Source organism: Haliotis cracherodii, unplaced genomic scaffold (assembly GCF_022045235.1).
Source record: "Haliotis cracherodii isolate W230 unplaced genomic scaffold, xgHalCrac1.p SCAF_5, whole genome shotgun sequence".
Classification (NCBI taxonomy): domain Eukaryota; kingdom Metazoa; phylum Mollusca; class Gastropoda; order Lepetellida; family Haliotidae; genus Haliotis; species Haliotis cracherodii.
In genome coordinates this window covers 55881067-55898988 of record NW_027266308.1, presented here as the reverse complement: position 1 = coordinate 55898988, position 17922 = coordinate 55881067, and the positions used below count along the sequence as shown (strand labels likewise).

The window sequence follows — 17922 nt, the reverse complement described above, 5'->3', positions numbered from 1 at the left end:
CCACGCTCCTTAATGAATATATATGACATCCATGGTGGTTATAAGTGATGATATTGATACGTCAATTATATAAGTTGTGGCACATTATGGACTTAATTGCATACCCTGCCTTGACCCGTTCCACATAGCGATCGTAGCTGTCGTACGTCTAAGGATGGGAGTTAAGGTTACCTTTAGGCTGCGAACGCTTTGTAAAAGCCAGTGGGTTTCACCAAAGTAGTAAACATGTGGCCAATGTTTCTTTGGGACTTTTTTACACATTCATGATGATATGCTGCGATATAAATTATCACATAGCTGATTTTGTTTTCAAAAGAAACCGTCACCGTAGCGGGCAATTTGTGCTGTCGTCAAACACCAAACAATACAGTATTTGCTCTGTTAACAGCGCATTCCGGATCATTGGACTGATCAGATGGAAACCCTGACACGCCGCAGTTTATGTATTATTTAAATATTAATGCTGGTTTTTTTTACCTGTAGAATATATTTGAACATGATTATTGAATTTGCGTCTTGACGTACAAGGCGTGCGAGATTGGATTAATTGTCCTGAAGAGACTACGCGTGGATTTGAATCCTGGTTCACCAGTGTTTTCATAGAGGAACTCGTAGGTAACACAACCACTAGTTTGCATGCATGATCGTCTGTTTGTTCCATGTTTTACAGCTAACTGCAGATAAACTCTCTCATCTTATGTGGTCCCTCGACTCAAGTTTGCTGTAATAACGATCCTATCATGTTTGGGCTTAAGCACCTTTTAACCTAATTCAAGCGAAATACCGACCTGTTAGCTTCATATGGATTGAATGGGTTGCGTTTAACGCCGCTTTGAACAGTATTCCAGTCTATCACGGGGTGAGAGCTTAATGTGGGAGAAGAGCCCTATTTCATGCAGGTCTCAGACCTTTACCCTTTGGCGAAACCCACGAGCACGGATATGGTACTGACAAACCTAGAAATGCTTCATAACTAGAAATGCTTCATCTGTGAGGAAAGAGGGACAAACCAACGACGGCTATGTTTACCCGTTACAGGAGACCGCGATGCTGAAGGCCGTCCGGCTTCTTAATCACGGCAAATGTTTGATGCCAGAGAACGAATAGCGCGTCCTTATATGGTCTCAGGCGTTTACCACTTTGGCTAATCACACGAGCAAATCTAGAAACATAATCGGGGCGAACTGGGATTCGAACCCAACATCATACGTTTTTGGCGTGCACAAAGGTCACAACTCTGCACAGCGTATCAAGGCGACTTAGACGACTGGTCCCCTGTGGGGACCGTGCCCCTGAAATATCTGTTGTGAATAATAATAATTCCTCAAACAAAACCCCGATATCATTTTCGTCTAAACAGCCACACCGCTTGCCCTTCCGCAATGTTATACCACAAACCAGATATACGCATATGTACTCCGCCAGTATCTGTGTCGACTGCATAACATATAATTATACCACTTATTACCTTTTAATAACCCATTTCTTCTATGTCTCTTTATCGCCAATAAATCGTTTTGGACAAATCGTTAAATATATCCACGAATATATGGTTAGATCCGAGTGAGTGCGTTGATTTTAACCCCGCTTTCAACAGTATTTCAGTTATATCACGGTAAGTAGTCGTGTTGGTCTTAGACGTTCACCGCTTTTATGAAGCCCTTCATGTATGGTATGATGCTGGCAAATCTTGAAACATAATAAGCGAATGAGGATTCGGTTCTACGATCAAAGGTTAATACTATCAGATCAACAATGACTGTTCTAGATTTATATATAAAATAAATACTGAGGTATAATAATAGCTTACTCTTACCTTTCCTCTGCATTAAGCTTTCACTTCTTATATTACGCAGCACATCCTAATGGGCAGTGCTTGGACTTGACTGATATACATTAATTCGTTGTAATAGCCACAAGGGGTATCTACGCAATTTAAGTGGCCGTGTTCACTTATGTATCTGATAACAGTCCAGGTCACTGTAACCGATTTAGATTACTCATATATCATGGTATCTCCGACATGTACAAGGGTAGCAGCAATGGTGTAACCATACAGTATATTAGCGTGACATTTGTAAACAAACCCGATAACCGACTTAGACATATGCGTTTTTTCCTACAACATATGGGGCACGGGTGGCCCTGTCGTCAAAGGCGCTGCGATTCGCTGTGCAGAGTTGCGTCCCTTGGGCACGCCAGAAACCTATGATTGTGGGTTCGAATCCCGGTTCGCCCCGATTATGTTTCTAGGTTTGTCAGCACCATACCCGTGCTCGTGGGTTTCACCGAAGTGGTAAACGTCGAAATCCTGCATCACTTCGGGCTTTCCTCCCACATTAAGCTGACACGCCGCGATAAAACTGGAATACTGTTAAAAGCGGCGTAAAACCCAACTCACTCACTCACTCACTCCTACAACATATTGTACATAGTATTAGTTGAGATAAAACTATGTAGGACCGGAGCTTGGCCTTTTAGTTGACGCGTTTGGTTGAATACCGGGGTTCGATTCCATACATAAATATATAACGTCAACGCCTGATAATAACCAGTCTCGATTTTGTGCCGAAACAGATTGCATTGGACGTAAAAGGTAAAATAGTGGTGGGAATTGATTCAATGGATCACTGTAAATCAGTCAGCGAAAGGGGTAAGCATATTCCAGCCCTACCGGTGGCGCCCGCCATTCACACTAATAAAAAATATATGCGAGTGTTTGAAGTGTCGATTCTTAAATAGAAATGATAAGTTAACCCAGGAATCTGTAGTAAAAGAATTTTGTGTGGAACCGACAAACAACCAACAAAAGTATTACAAACAACAATCGTATTTCAGAATTAACGAGAATGGCAGTACACGATATAGTGGTACAATAGTCAACATCAGTATAACATGTGGGAGGAGTGGAAAGGACAATGACAAACAATAATCACCTCGCCAGAGGTCAAACTTCCGAGATAGGCCTAGGATGAACAACAGGGTGAAAAAGATCTTAACGGAAACTGGTCTTGATGTAATGTGAGATGAAATGTGAGAAGAGACGGGCGCGCGCTCGATTCACTTATTTTGTCTAACTAGCTTCCAGCACTTTCCACACACTGCTAGACCAGTCCAGTGTCACTCGAACATCACACATATTTCTATAACGCTTGACATCCATACAACCTATTCCGGAAGTTTACAGATAATTCGGGCAACTAAAAATAATAACATCCTCACCACTGCTTACATTAAATAGTACCTCATTCCTGACAACCAATCATTGTCAAAATACAATGCAATGAACTTCTACTGAATCCCAACAGAAACAATGTAATTCAGTTACAATCATTGTTTAACAATAAATTACAGTACCCTATAGAAGTGTTGCCTGACATCGTACAGCATTACTCCTGCCTTACGACTGTGGCCTGCAAACAATCGAGCTTTGACCAGAAAATAAAGATATGGACAAGACAATACAGTGGCAATTCTTGGTGCTCCCAGCTGTGACGTGGCTATAATATTGCTAAGTGTAGCGCAAAACACCACTCACTATGAAGTATTCTTACTTATTTTTTGTTAGTATATATGATAAAACCTGATTTTCATCCCAATTTGGTCTGTTTTTCGCCTCATGATTTTCAGGGAAATTTGCAAGAAACTGTTCAACCAGGGGGATTTGCTAGAATTCGGGTTTAACGTTCCGTTCAGTATTATTTCACTTATATAGCGACTTGCATGCATGTGTGTCTTTTCACGTCTTTTCGTATGACACGGCCGGGCAACGTACCCCTGGCATTGCGCCCTCCGGGCAGACGCCCCATCCACTAAACCTCGGAGGTGGTCTTATAAAAGTTAAGATTTGTTTGTACTTCATAATACACGAGGAGGTATGTAGATGCGTGCATTAAAACACGTGGTACACGAATTAAGTCTTATCAGCAATGGCGGGATACATTCATACAGCCATACCTTATGTACTCTGTCCTCGCACACAACTTGGAAAGTATCAGCGGTGGTAGACTACGCAGGTAAATTCTAAGTGAACATTGTTATAAATTACTCCTCTCCACATAACATGACAACCCTTTTTCAGAGTTGGCAGATAAAGAACGCATGGGAGTTTACTGATTTCAACTCGGTTGGGTCCACTCGTACACTAGCATTCGATAACAGCATGACACACGGAAAGCCGTTGTGCTGTTGGCTGAGGGGACGGCTGTGTTCCCTGCGTGATAACAGCCATCGTCATTTCCGACATAGCTTGAGAGGGTAAAGGTCTAGGTTATATTGATTTTTTTCAGGGTGAGTGAGTGAGTTTGGTTTTACGCCGCTTTTAGCAGTATTCCAGCAATATCACGGCGGGGGACACCAGAAATGGGCTTCACACATTGTACCCATGTCGGGTCTTCGGCGTGACGAGAGAACGCTTTAACCACTAGGCTACCCGACCGCCCCGATTTTTTTCAGAACAGATTACATAGTTGTTGATGCTGTGGTGTCAAAAAACGTCCATTTCACAATAAAATAAAGTATATTTAATGGTGCGTTAACGCTGGACTCAGTAATACACTTCTTTTACTCTGGCAGGAATTTTCATATAATTGTGTTAAGCACAACAAATCAACTTTCCGCAAATTCAACATATTTTGTTTACTGTAAAACCCGAGGCCCACATTTTCAGGAATAGTTTTGTTTTATTCAAAATAAAACAAGCACCCGTTATCAAATGATCATCTTACAACTGGGACAACGTCATCAAGGTACAATCAACCAGGTCACGCATTCCAACCATCCTTGATTAATTGTGACTTTTTCTGTAGTATGTATACGTTGTGCTTAAAGTAATTGTTTGTGTGAAACATAAGCGAGTTAAACATTAGCTCACACAGTAGTAAATACAATTTCGTCATATGACATTTGTAAAGAACACAGATTTAAATTTATATTTTACTAACATCAGAACCAAAAGTAAACGACTAAACACACATGAAATACTGCAGCAGCTGTGACGTAATACACATACACTTTGGAAAATTAAGCACCGTTAGGGACCACTTCAAAAGTTCGATATCGGATAAAAACAAAATTCCTTAACTTTTAAGGCATAACCCCACCCCTACCCCCAAAGTTGCAGTCCTGAGTTTTGTGGGCTCTGTTGTCTCGCATTTACTTGTTTTCCCCTGCTTAAAAAAATAATATTCTTTCTGGTGAAGTTTATTTACTACGTGTTGAATATCATTTTTTTAATGGATCAAATCTGCCATTCTATAATGCGCACTGCACTAGATGGACTTACCACTACTGTCGGCGACAATAAAACCCAATTGTGGAAGACTAGATGTACTTATGACAACTCCTAACAGCATTTGAATGAAAATAGAAACGGTTTATTTTCGTTAGTGCACAACACATTGCTATTTGAGGTAAGTTGACTTTGTCGGATGGAATAGTTGCTGGGCCATTTACAATATCAACAAGAAATATTTGACACAAACATATTTATATGAACATTTACACACCATAACACAAGATATACAATACACCAACACATACGTATGTGTTGATAGTGCCTTATTTACATCAACTGTGTCATACAATATGGACATTGTTTCACATTAATTTTACATTTACAGTTTCGAGCCTTCAGTACATATACTCAATGACAAAAGTTCCTGTGACACCTATATTTTAGTGTATTTTTCAAACAAGTAAAGTTTGGTTTTCAATATTGTAGTACATGTATGGAATCAAGTCACAAAAACGCAACTGCTACAGAAAAGCAATGCATTCCATGCAAAAGTTGACTTTTATGGAGGCCCCATGAATTTCACCACCCAAGAATGGGTATAAAAACGTGTGCGTTAACGGGATTCCATATGCATTGTTTAGCATCGTGCTGACAACAACCACTCAGAAAAACAACAAAATTACGCAATTATTCAACCTTACGAAATGCCACGCCTGTCCGAAAATGAGCATAAATTGGAAGCAGGATCGAGTCAGCGTGATGTTGCAAGACAATTTAACGTCCACAGAAACACCATTTGGTGTTTATGGCAACGTTGGCAACAGACGAATGCAGTCAGAGACCATCCTCGGAGTGGCAGGCCACGCGTAACCAATAATCGACAAGACAACTGGATTCGAACAACACACCTACGAAATCGATTCCAGCCAGCAACAGTGACTGCAAGAAGCATCCCTGTCCTTCGACGAATATCTTCACAAACCGTACGTCGTCGCCTCATATGTGCAGGAATTGTCGCCAGAAGACCCGCCAGACGTCCCATTTTGACAGGAAACCACCGTCAAGCACGTCTACAGTGGTGCAGACACAGCTACGCTGGACGACCATGCAGCGGGGACAAGTTCTATTCGCTGACGAGTCTCGTTTGCACCTCAGCCACTGCGATGGACGGATTCGAGTGTACCGACGTCGAGGTGAACGTTACGTCAATCATTGTGTCATTGAAGAAGATCGGTTCGGGGGCTGCAGTGTTATGGTATGGGGTGGGATTACAGCAAGACAGAGGACCCGTTTGATAGTGGTAGAGGGAAATCTTAATGCACAGCGCTACCGCGACGAGATCATCGGTCCTGTTTTTCTACCGTTTTTGCGTCGCCATGGCCCCGACATTACCTTTCAACATGACAACGCCCGACCTCATATTGCGCGACTTGTTTAGTATTCTCTTCAACAAAACAACGTGAATGTCATCCCCTGGCCGGCTTGCTCCCCTGATCTCTCACCAATCGAGCACATGGGGGATGAGATGGATCGGCGCCTTCGACGTCAACCACGTGTTCCACAGACACTCCAGGAACTTCGATACATGCTCCAGTAGATATGGACAGATATCCTACAGGACTTGGTGCGACGCCTGGTCCATTCCATGAGACGAAGATGTGTTGCTTGCATCGCAACCAGAGGTGGACACACACGCTACTGATTTGTAAATTGACATTTTGGCATGTTCATGTTTTATTTAGGAAATCACGCATTTTCTGAAGTCAGTATGGCAAATCAAACCATTTGAACACTTACAGGAGTCTTTTATCTGTTGCAAACCGAAATTGTTTCAGATTTGGTAAAAAACATAACTTTGCATTAAATCTTAGGAACTTTTGTTGTTCAGTATATATACAAGAATAAAGGTGTAAGGTCACACTTCCTTCGCAATCTCACATAGATCGAGCAAGCGTCAAAATTGAAATCAATGTAGATTTGGAATTCCACGAACTTTGAAAGCAATGTAAGCCAGGACGACAAATGAGAGTGAAAACCCAGTCAAGATGCCGAAGTTCCTGTCGATGTGGTCGACAGCGCCGGGGAAGGCCACGTTGAGATACGCACTGCCATTGGTAAACACACATGGAACAACTGCAACATATACACATTATGGATCAGACAGTTTAATGAGAATGTAACATTTGTTTGTTGTTTAACGCCGAGCTCAGCAATTATCCGGCTATATGTAAATAATCGAGACTGTGCCAGCCAATTCTGTGTCTCACATCATGAGATGAGATGGGGTTTAACATCGCGTCCAAAATGCGACGTGCATGCGGGTGTGTGTGTGGCTACTTGTACTTGTCCGGACTGGTGCCGATTTTACAGTGCTAGCACACTGAGATACCATGTCGCAGTTTAACATGAATACCCCACTCAGACACAGTATACTGACTCCGAGCCGACCAGTCCTTTTTTTAGCCCCTTAAACCCGAACTCCAGACAGGGTAACAACAAGTACCATCTTTTAACATCTTTTGGTATAACGCGGCCGGGGATCGGACCCCGGACCTTCAGCTCCCGGTCGCTTACCCAAATGGGATACGATGACATGAATCAACCAACTCAGCGAGCCTGACAAACCGATCCCGTTAGTCGCCTCTTACGACAAGCGTGGGTTGCTGAAGACCAATTATAAGACAGAATGCAACTAATACATATCTTAATACCCACCTGTACATGCATATATCTGCCAAATCGTTGATGTCTGGTCCTGGGCTCGAATCCCACATTTGACCTGACTGATTCCACAGTGACCTGCGTCACGCTTGGTTTGCTTCAATATGATATTCTGTTATATGACTGAGCAGTGGGCAGGTTAGGTTTTACGCGCTTATAATAGTATTCCAGTTAATCTTTAAGAATGTTCATCATACGACAGTGGAATCTTTGTGTTTGGCATTTTAAGTGATCAACCACACAGTAGTATTTGAATAATATATGTCAGTACTTATATGCTTATACATAAAGAGCTATTTTTTTGGAATGTGGTGGATTTTCACTTTCCTTTGATAAATACAATACCGTGCAAGAATCATGGATTGTCGTGACTGGTCAAGACGCGATAGTCCGTCGTATGCTGGAGTACTGCTGCGCGGCGTTAGGGATCAACACAAACACTTACATTTTCATGAGAATTGTGTGAGTGGCGGATAATACCAGAAGGGCAGGACATGCTTACCCTTTTCGCGAACTCCTTGTGTCATCACTGATTTTAATTGATTCATATAAAATTCGCAATTTTGCCTTTTAAGCCAATTGGAATCTGTTAATAGATATTGGGGGCGGTCGGGTAGCCTAGTGGTTAAAGCGTTCGCTCGTCACGCTGAATACACGGGTTAGATTCCCGACATGGGTACAATGTGTGAAGCCCATTTCTGGTGTCCCCCGCCGTGATATTGCTGGAATATTGCTGAGAGCGGCGTAAAACCAAACTTACTCACTTACTAATAGAAATTACATATTCTCTGGCGTTTTATATTTGCATATATGGAGAGATGTACGCTTATTCAAGTCATCTGACCTGACAAAGTTGACGTTCTCACCTACGTGGCTGCGGCATTAATGAAAATATCAACGATAATTATCAAGCATTGAATGTCAATTTTCAACTTACATTTCGTATTTTGTTCACAGGTCAGGGCGAGGCTGCTGAATTCATTGGCTGCAACTATCTCACTGCCATACTTATGAATCATTCCATAGCTGATATACCGGAAGACCTCGGGCATATTGGGCACAGCCCTGTTGGAAGAGATGCAAGGTAAAGAACTGGATACAGAGCCATATGACAGAGTCTGTATGAACATAACGGTATGCTAAATATCACGACAACGGTGAAGACCTTGACCAATAAAGTTGCCACTGAAAGGTAGCTGGGAATGTGTTTTGTCGTCGAGAGATGTTGTATTGTTACATACATAGGAATTTAAAGGAAAAAGGTAACGTTCTTCAAATCAAGATACTGTAGTCTGAGGTAGTTATGATTACTATTTCTGTCAGTATACATATGATAAGAGTTTCGTATAGCAATCCGTCAATGTATTAGGTCTCACCATGCTCATGTCTCTGTCACAAGATGCCAAAACAAATTGGATTTACATATTCATGACCAAAGGAGCTCTTCACGAATCAGGATGCAATGATCAGGATGCAATGACTGCATGTCCTGTCCTACCCAGGCTTATATATGCACAAACAGCTTAAATGTTACCTCAAAAACCCAGATGATAGAACAGCAGATGCTGTGAACAGGAGGCTGGTTGAGTTGTTGACAAGTTGAGAGTCCATGAAGACACCCATGTTAGCCACTGTGAGGAATTCTCCAGCAAAGTACAGCAAACACACAACACCCACGTACATCCCGAACTTGTCAGGATCCTCCGACATGCCAACTGCCCTGAAAAGATGGTGAGGTGAGGTGAAGTGAGGTGAGGTGAGGTGAGGTGAGGTGTAGTTGGGTTTAACGTCGCGTCCGAGATTATTGCACTTATATAGCGACCGCATGTACGCGTGTGTGTTTGTGTGGCTGCTTGTACTAGTCCGGACTGATGCCGAATTATAGTGCTAGCTCACTGAGATACCATGCCGCAGTTTAACATGAATACCTCACTCAGACACAGTATACTGACTCCAAGCCGACCAGTCCTTGTTTTAGTACCTTAATGCCGAACGCCAGACAGGGTAACAACAAGTACCATCTTTTAACGTCTTTTGGTATGACGAGGTCGGGGATCGAACCCCGGACCTTCCGCTCTCCGGGCGGAAGCTCTACCACTACACCACGGAGGCGGTCGCCCTGAAAAGAGACACACGTGATGAGGAAACTGTAGATTAAAGTAAAGGACATTGTCTTCCGCCGATTTCAACTTAATGAGAAATTATTTGTCATGACCAAACCTTGCCTCTATGTGTGTAGGTCTCTATCGCTTTAAGTAAATTCTAAGGCTGCTGTAATTACCTGAAGTAATGTTTTATTTGGCTTTCCATAAATCTATCTTTAAGATATTATGTAACGGAACAGATTATCCTTCTAGAACAATTAAATTCAATCTTGTCGATATCATGAATAAGTGAGCGAGTGTGGTTTTACGCCGCTTTTAGCAATATTCAGCAATATCACGACAAAGGACTCCAGAAATATGCTTCATATATTGTACCGATGTGGGAAATCGAACCCTGGTCTTCGGGGTGACGAAGGAATGCTTTCACAATAAAGCTACCCGACCGCCCCTATCGTAAGGGCAGGTTTGACATACACCCGATCCCGTTGGTCACCTCCTACGACAAGCATAGTCGCCTTTTACGGCAGGCATGGGTTCCTGAAGACCCATTCACCGTCCCTTCGATGTCATGAAGTTTTCCAAAATTTAAAGCTAATTTCTATTCGCATTTATCTGTTTGTTACTTCTGCATCGAGGAAATAGACAGTGTAGATGGAGATAATTCATAATTATGTTTAATTCCAATAGTACATCAGAACTATTTAAACAAACGCGCCACATCCTGCTGTGCATATATCAATGCCAGTATTCGATAGTCTCAGTTGGGCTCCGATTAAGATCCTAGGTCTGACACGACTTTGGGTGCTCCTTCCACATATATTGTCTTGTCAGGCTATAACTGAAATACTTTAATGGCAAAGCGACCTTAAACCACAAACACTCACTCACTCACAACTACACTGAAAGAGAATACGATGACATTCTTACCAGTACAAGAAGCTACTGAAGATGGCGCTGGCAAGGATGGAGAATGGTAACATATGGATGGTGTAGGCGGCCAGGAACGTGGTGGTGGAGTACAGGCCGTCACGGCATTCTCTGTAGAACACCTCTCGAATACAGGGAACTGAAACAATGGTTTTATGATCACGTTGTTATCTGACAGTGTTGAAATGGAGTCATGTTGATTCGAATGTAATTGGGCAGCTTGGGCATGGTGTGATTACGTCAGTGAATATTAAACACGGCAGTCAGCAATACTAAAGTTATCTTACATGTAAATAATAGTCTGGACCAGTGACCAGTGACCAGTGACCAGACCCAGATAGTCACAGAGTCTCGCTAACAGATTCCATTTTATTCGGCACTTAAGCAACATGACACAGAATGAATGTGTTTTGTACGGAGATGTAAGTAAATGTTTATTCGATCTTGAATGGGAAGTTTTACTTACGGAGCTGTAAGTAAATGTTGATATGCATTAAAAACCGAGAGGGTTTATAGTTGCTTTTAATAAATGCTGATATGAATTTAAATAGGCAGTGTGGTAAGGTGTTGTAAGTAAATGTTGATACGAATTTGAATGGGCACTTTAGTTATCCTATATGTATGAATGTAATATCATCACAAATTGTACCATTTACATATCATCATGGATGGAACCAGCAGTCAGCACATTCTGGGTTGGAGTGGTGAAATGGAGTTTAACGGAGCGTTCAAGATTATTGCACTCATACTGCGACGTGCATGCACGTGTGTGTCTGCTTGTACTAGTCCGTACTGATGCCGATTTATAGTGTTCGCCCACTGAGATACCATGCCACAGTTTAACATGAATACCCCACTCAGACACAGTATACTGACTCCGAGCCAACCAGTCCTTGTTCTAATCCCTTAAAACCGAGCGCCAGACAGGGTAACAACAAGTACCATCTTTTAACGTCTTTTGGTTTGACGCGGACCGGGATCGAGCCTCGAACCTTCCACTCTTTGGGCGGACGCTCTACCACTACACCACAGAGACGGTCTTCTGGACTGGGGACTGAATGATAAAGTGCTGCTTGATTGACCAACCGAAACTATTCTATAATCACTACGTACACAAGGGCACGATGTTGAGGATGGCCACGTGAGTGGGCACTGACACTGACTGGTATAGAAGACCAGCCCGATCCTGTATACTCTCCTGGTTGTTCTTCAGGCGACCCAGGAATACAGCTATGAACACCACAAACGCTGGCATCAACACAATCCGGTTCAGAAAGCCCTGTTTGTCCCGTGACAGGTTCAGAGTCATCCGGCTGATATCAAAACACGATGAAATTAGATAAGTATATGACAGATTATTAGGCTTTTGTAACACTGAGTCATTATTATTAAAAAATTTTTCGATATTCCACAAGCTAGTACAGTCATGAAAATTATGTGTGTCAACCGAAGGCAATTTTACTACTGGATTTGGTTAATGTGTCATCGAACAGAAGATAAAAAGGATGATTAATTTACATTTTAAAAAGTTGTAAAAGTTGTTATCATACCTGACAAGCGTCTTAACAACTCGGAACCAGCGAGGTCCACTTCTCCTGCCGACACTGGCTCTATTTGCTGGGTACTGAGCTAAGGACTCGCGGATGCTAGACTTTATGTCGCTGTACAGTGATGAGTCTCTGTAAGCTCCTATTATTTTGTCAACTCGCTTCTGGGACACTTCTTCCAGTCGACTGTTCCTCCTGTCTACACTGGACACATCGACTAAAGAAGAACGGAAAAGTGACAGATTGGATATAAAGATATTGCTCTGAATATTCACCTTAAGAATGAGCAGATCATGACATGGGTTATTATCATATTCGTTCGCAGTTGTAATAACACACACATATGATCGTGATCGACTTTAGAGGGTTACGTGTATGTGAAGCAGTGAACACAATGTTTACGTTCGGACAGATATAACGTATAGACTATTTCCACAATGATCATGCTTTTACGTTTTAAGGTAGTAACGAAATCGTGTTTTGTGGGTTTTGTATGTTCCATCGACTATTAAATAATTCCAGTAAGGATCAGTAGGGAAAGAGACCAACTGTTGATGTATCCTTAAGCATAAATCGTCTTTGAAGTCTTCGTATTTACTTTAATTCCACCAAACCGACAATTCTTTCATTTCCCTTAGGAAACACCAAAGAATGCACAGTCTCGATTATTCGCCGAAGCAGAATCCATTTGGCGTAAAAGGCAAAAATAGCGGAGTATATCATATGAATGTATCACTGTTGTTCGCGAAAAGGCTGAGCATGTTCTGCTCTACCTATTTCATCCATCACTCATACAATTTTCATAAAAACAAGTAAGCGTGTGTTGCCTGACGCCAATGATTAATAAAAAAATATTTCGTGTTTCAACCGTCGACCATAGTTTTCGAAAAGCAGTTAAGACAAAATCTGTCTACAACACTTCCATTGTTCGGCTTGCACGCTAGCACTCACTATATACATCCAGGGGGTTGGAGTAGCGGGGACATGGGTAACCAATGTCACTGAAATAAGGCACCATTCCACTTGTCTTCCCAAAATATGCCAGGTGACCCTGCGTTAAGATGGCTATCTCGTCCAAAATTTTAAAGATATCAGAGCGAGGCTGGTGTATCGACAGTAGTATGATCTTGCCCTCTCTGTGAGCTAGTTCCGCCAGGTTCATCACTAGGTAACGGGATGTGTAGCTGTCAAGACCGGAAGTAGGCTCGTCAAGGAGCAGGATTTCTAAAGAAATGAACAAATGAACTTTAGATAAAACAACGCCACCGTTTTCTGTATTTATTATGGACATACCGCATTGGTACTCGAGGATTAATACCTGGATCCTGTAGAAGTTGTATTGCTATGGTAACGCGCCTTTTCTCTCCCCCCGAAACGCCTCTGGTCACCTGGCCACCGATACGACTGTCTGCAACATGGCGGAGTCCCATCTGTTCGATCACTTCCTGCACCTGAGTGTAAACATTACATCATGTGATAAAATAAAAACAGAACAGGAACAAGAACAGGTAAATCTATAAATCAGGGTAAGACGTATTTGTTTGAATGCGCTACACTCCTGAATCAAGCGAAAAGCTTTCTTGGTTGCTTCTTACTATATGGTTGAAATCACAGCAATCAGGAAGGAATTTACCGCCACATACCATGATTACTATGCATGCCACCTATAAGTTCTGTCCAACTACTGTGTTAGCAGAGTCATTGTTTCTTCCACGGAATTAATTTGCAAATGACATGTTCAGCATTCATCGGTGAAAGTGAGTGAGTGAGTTTGATTTTACGCCGCCTTTAGCAATATTCCAGCAATATCACGACGGGGGACACCAGAAATGTGCTTCACATATTGTACCCATGTTGGGAATCGAACCCGGGTCTTCTGCGTGACGAGCGAACGCTTTAAGCACTAGGCTACCCGACCGCCCTCACTGGTGAAAGCATGATCGACTATTTGAAAATGTTCTACCTTTGATTCGACGTCTGCGCTGCTCATATTGCCGGGAAGCTTCAGGTAGGCAGTGAAAGTTAGAGTCTCCCTGACCGTCAGGTTAGGAAGCAGTTTGTCTGCCTGCATCACGTAACTCGCGTGTCGCTTCATCACTTCCTGTTGACATGGCTGGTTCCGGAAGTACAACTGGCCAGCGAGTTGACCTTCACCTCTACAAGCTATCACATCCAATAACGATGTCTTGCCTGATCCTAAAATAACATTGAAATATTTATACAGTGTTTGTTGAGTTATGTTTGTTTCTTTGAAATATTCTAAATCTATTCTGCTTTGTAGAAGCTGAGGCTTACATTATCACTCTAATTAGTCTTGTTTTGTACACAAAATATCCTTTCAGTAACTTTATTTAATAAATACATACTGGACATCAAGTATAATATGAACCGATGGAAAAAGTGTGTTTATTATCACAATTGTTGCTGTTCAGACGACCAGCCATCCATTTCACCGAGGGACATTGATTTGTTTTTAGTTAACCGTGACATAATGCGTCTTTATTCAAGTGTCTTCGGATAGCCTGTTCACCAAGCTAGTACCTGTTTAGCTACTTCAACATTCTTCAAAGGGCATACACCTTCGTCAGACATACCAGAACTTCCTATAAGTGCTGTTATTAGTCCTCCCCTGAGGGACATGCTTATATTGTTGAGAACTGTTTTATTTCGTCGTTTCCTGAAGCAAGCTCCTTTCCACCAGGGGCCTTCCCATTCCTGTACCGTGTACGTCACATCCTTTATGTGTAGCACAGGAGGAACTGTGTCACCGGAAGTGGGCAGGGGACTGATTGAGGTAGGCCTGAGGATAGGGGACGCATCTTGTAGTGTAGAGATGTCCATTTCTGATAATTAAAGTAATCATACTGATGAATAACCTTCCTTACAAAAAAAAAATGATCACACTAATACGACTCTTTCTTCATCAATTCCAAGTTCCATCAAATCTACCCGCTAATATACTTCCAAATCGCTGTCTCAAAGCCTAATCACTTAATCATAATCCTCAATCCAATCAGTTTTTATATTAACAGACAAGTAAAATATTTGCTTGAATTTTCGCAATCTTTGAAAAGAGTCCAATTTTAAACATTTTGATTTTCAATTATCACATCGTGGTGTCCATAGACATACTGACGTCTAAATCTTCAATCATACTCCACAATTTGTAAAAAATGAAAGTAAATGTCATGTGATGTTTACTGAGAAACAATATGTGAAATGCTGGATTTCCTCGTATATGACATTAATGTGGAATTTCGCGAAAGGACAGTTAGTGCCACGAATTAGTCATCACCATGGCCACCAGTTACGGTCCTTTCCTTGCTGATGTCTTCCTTTATACATATGAATCAGAATTCCACTCGGATTGTCAAAATCAAAACACGGGAAATTGGCTTAACTTTGACTATTGATCTCGTCGGAATCGTACAGTCACCTCTGCTTTTGGCAGTGATTTCTTATGGATATGGAAAGGGTTATATTTATTTATTATCAATATGCTTCGGGTATATCGATGATCTGATATCATTCAAAAACAGTCAAATAGCCAGTTCCCTTCCGCTGATTTTCCCATCTGAGTTGAAAAAAGAGATATTCAAATCTATGCATATAGAGTCAGGATGACATAATCTACCCACAAGACTGTATGGCAAGTGGGATGACTTAAACTTTCCTATGGTCAATTTTCCCTTTATGCCTAGGATCTACCATAGCTTTTGAGCATGTTCTTTAACGAATATTTCAAAGAGCATCATATATTCCTGCTCAAACGTTGTTTGGTCAAGCTAACAACATTCAGCAAAACGTTTTATGGAGACATGTGGAGGACATTTCTAAATTTTCCGCATCAGAGACTTGTACCATATGTTCCCCTGTTTTTTCGCGTGAATTATTGTTTTGCCTTTGCATGTGTTTGTAAAGGTCGGCACCGATAGGGTGTCATCGCTATATGATGGTGATATAGTCGGAATCGTACAATCGACCCTGCCCTTAGTAGAGATTCTTAATGAATATGGTAAGGATTTTGTTTGGGACGGGTGCCACCGGCGGAAAAGGATATGCAGCTCAGATTTTCGAAAACTGAGTGCCTCTATTTTGTAGTGAATCATTAACATTAAATGATATAGTCGGAAAAGTACAATGAACTTTTAGCATATATGATAATTATGGAGAGGGATCTTTCGCTTTATGTACTACATACTTTTTATTCAAATATAAGTACGCTGTTGACATTATTATATGTTTAATTCACTGTTATTTTCCAGCACAGGAAACAATGGTACAGCTATTCAAAGGTGACGTCTCTGTGTGAATAACCGAATCGATTTCTACGACGACCAGGACCCTGCGGATGTTAGCAAAAGATGCGATCTACGCTTGGGGTACGCTGACAGACAATCAGCCAGTCATAATAACCTCGATGGCCGTAAGTTGGTTGTACGACAAGCATAACTGGAGAGACCCGTGAAGATCCGGGGTAGAATAGGTTTTCAGCAACCCATGTTTGCCGTAAAAAGCGACTATGCTTGTCGTAAAAGGCGACTAACGGGATCGGGTGGTCAGGCTCGCTGACTTTGTTGAAGCATGTCATCGTATCCCAATTGCGTGGATCGATGCTCATGATATCAATCACTGGATTGTCTGGTCCAGACTCGATTATTTACAGACCGCCGTCATATAGCTGGAATATTGCCGAGTGCGGCGTTCAACAAACTAAACCAAAATCTTTGCCATGTGACAATGGACACATATAAACACCAAGAGAGCATGCTTCACTCAATACATACACTGCCCGATGACATCCAGGACAATCATGTAGGGGTACATGACGCTGATCATGTAGAGCTGTAATATTGCTAAGTGCGGCGTAAAACAACAAACAAAACAAAACAAACAAACTATAACTGGCGACTGTTGTTCCTGAACACCCACAGGGCGTATTACTTCAGATACATGGAATCTGTTTTAGTGCCAGTATTGACATCAAATGCATGAAATCTGATTGTGTTTTGAACCACACAAGACCAAAACAAAAGAAAAGCAAAACAACACGTACCTACATTTCTGGTAATAACCCTTATTCAAGAGCGAAATAAACATCAGGAAATGTAGATAAAAATGAAGTATGACTTTACTGTCAATGTCATCTATGCTTTAAAATGCCATTGGAGAAACGATCATTAAATACGTTAGACCAAAATATTGAATATCTGTATACAAACATACGTAGAACGCAGAGGACGCAAACCTTACCTTTTAAATTTGTAAGGCCACACGGTAGAAAACAAACTGCATGTGCTAAGGTCACATGATAAAAGTGATCTAGATCATGCTTGGGTTTAATGTCGATGTGTTATCAGACCTCGTGCCTGCGGGTCCCTGGTGA

At 41.7% G+C, this 17922-nt stretch overlaps 1 protein-coding gene across 1 annotated transcript; it reads right to left on the bottom strand.

Moving 5' to 3' along the window:
* Nucleotides 1-7177: 7177 nt before the first annotated feature.
* Nucleotides 7178-17858, bottom strand: LOC139444007 (ATP-binding cassette sub-family G member 5-like). The gene is made up of 11 exons (XM_071224906.1): nt 17790-17858; nt 15131-15379; nt 14500-14732; nt 13855-13987; nt 13488-13760; nt 12540-12753; nt 12103-12302; nt 10990-11128; nt 9492-9677; nt 8895-9022; nt 7178-7369 (listed from the first exon to the last, which is right to left on the bottom strand). Exons 2-11 carry the CDS (start codon nt 15375-15377, stop codon nt 7203-7205), a joined length of 1920 nt encoding a protein of 639 aa, XP_071081007.1. The 5' UTR covers nt 15378-15379; nt 17790-17858; the 3' UTR covers nt 7178-7202.
* Nucleotides 17859-17922: the final 64 nt, after the last annotated feature.

Excerpts from the sequence above, each read along its gene's own strand:
- LOC139444007 (XM_071224906.1), bottom strand. The coding sequence starts at position 15,377 with ATGGACATCTCTACACTACAAGATGCGTCCCCTATCCTCAGGCCTACC. Across the intron at positions 13,988-14,499 it reads GCGCAGACGTCGAATCAAAG|GTGCAGGAAGTGATCGAACA; the intron begins GTAGAACATTTT and ends GTTTACACTCAG. Across the intron at positions 7,370-8,894 it reads CTGTGAACAAAATACGAAAT|TTGTTCCATGTGTGTTTACC; the intron begins GTAAGTTGAAAA and ends TATATGTTGCAG.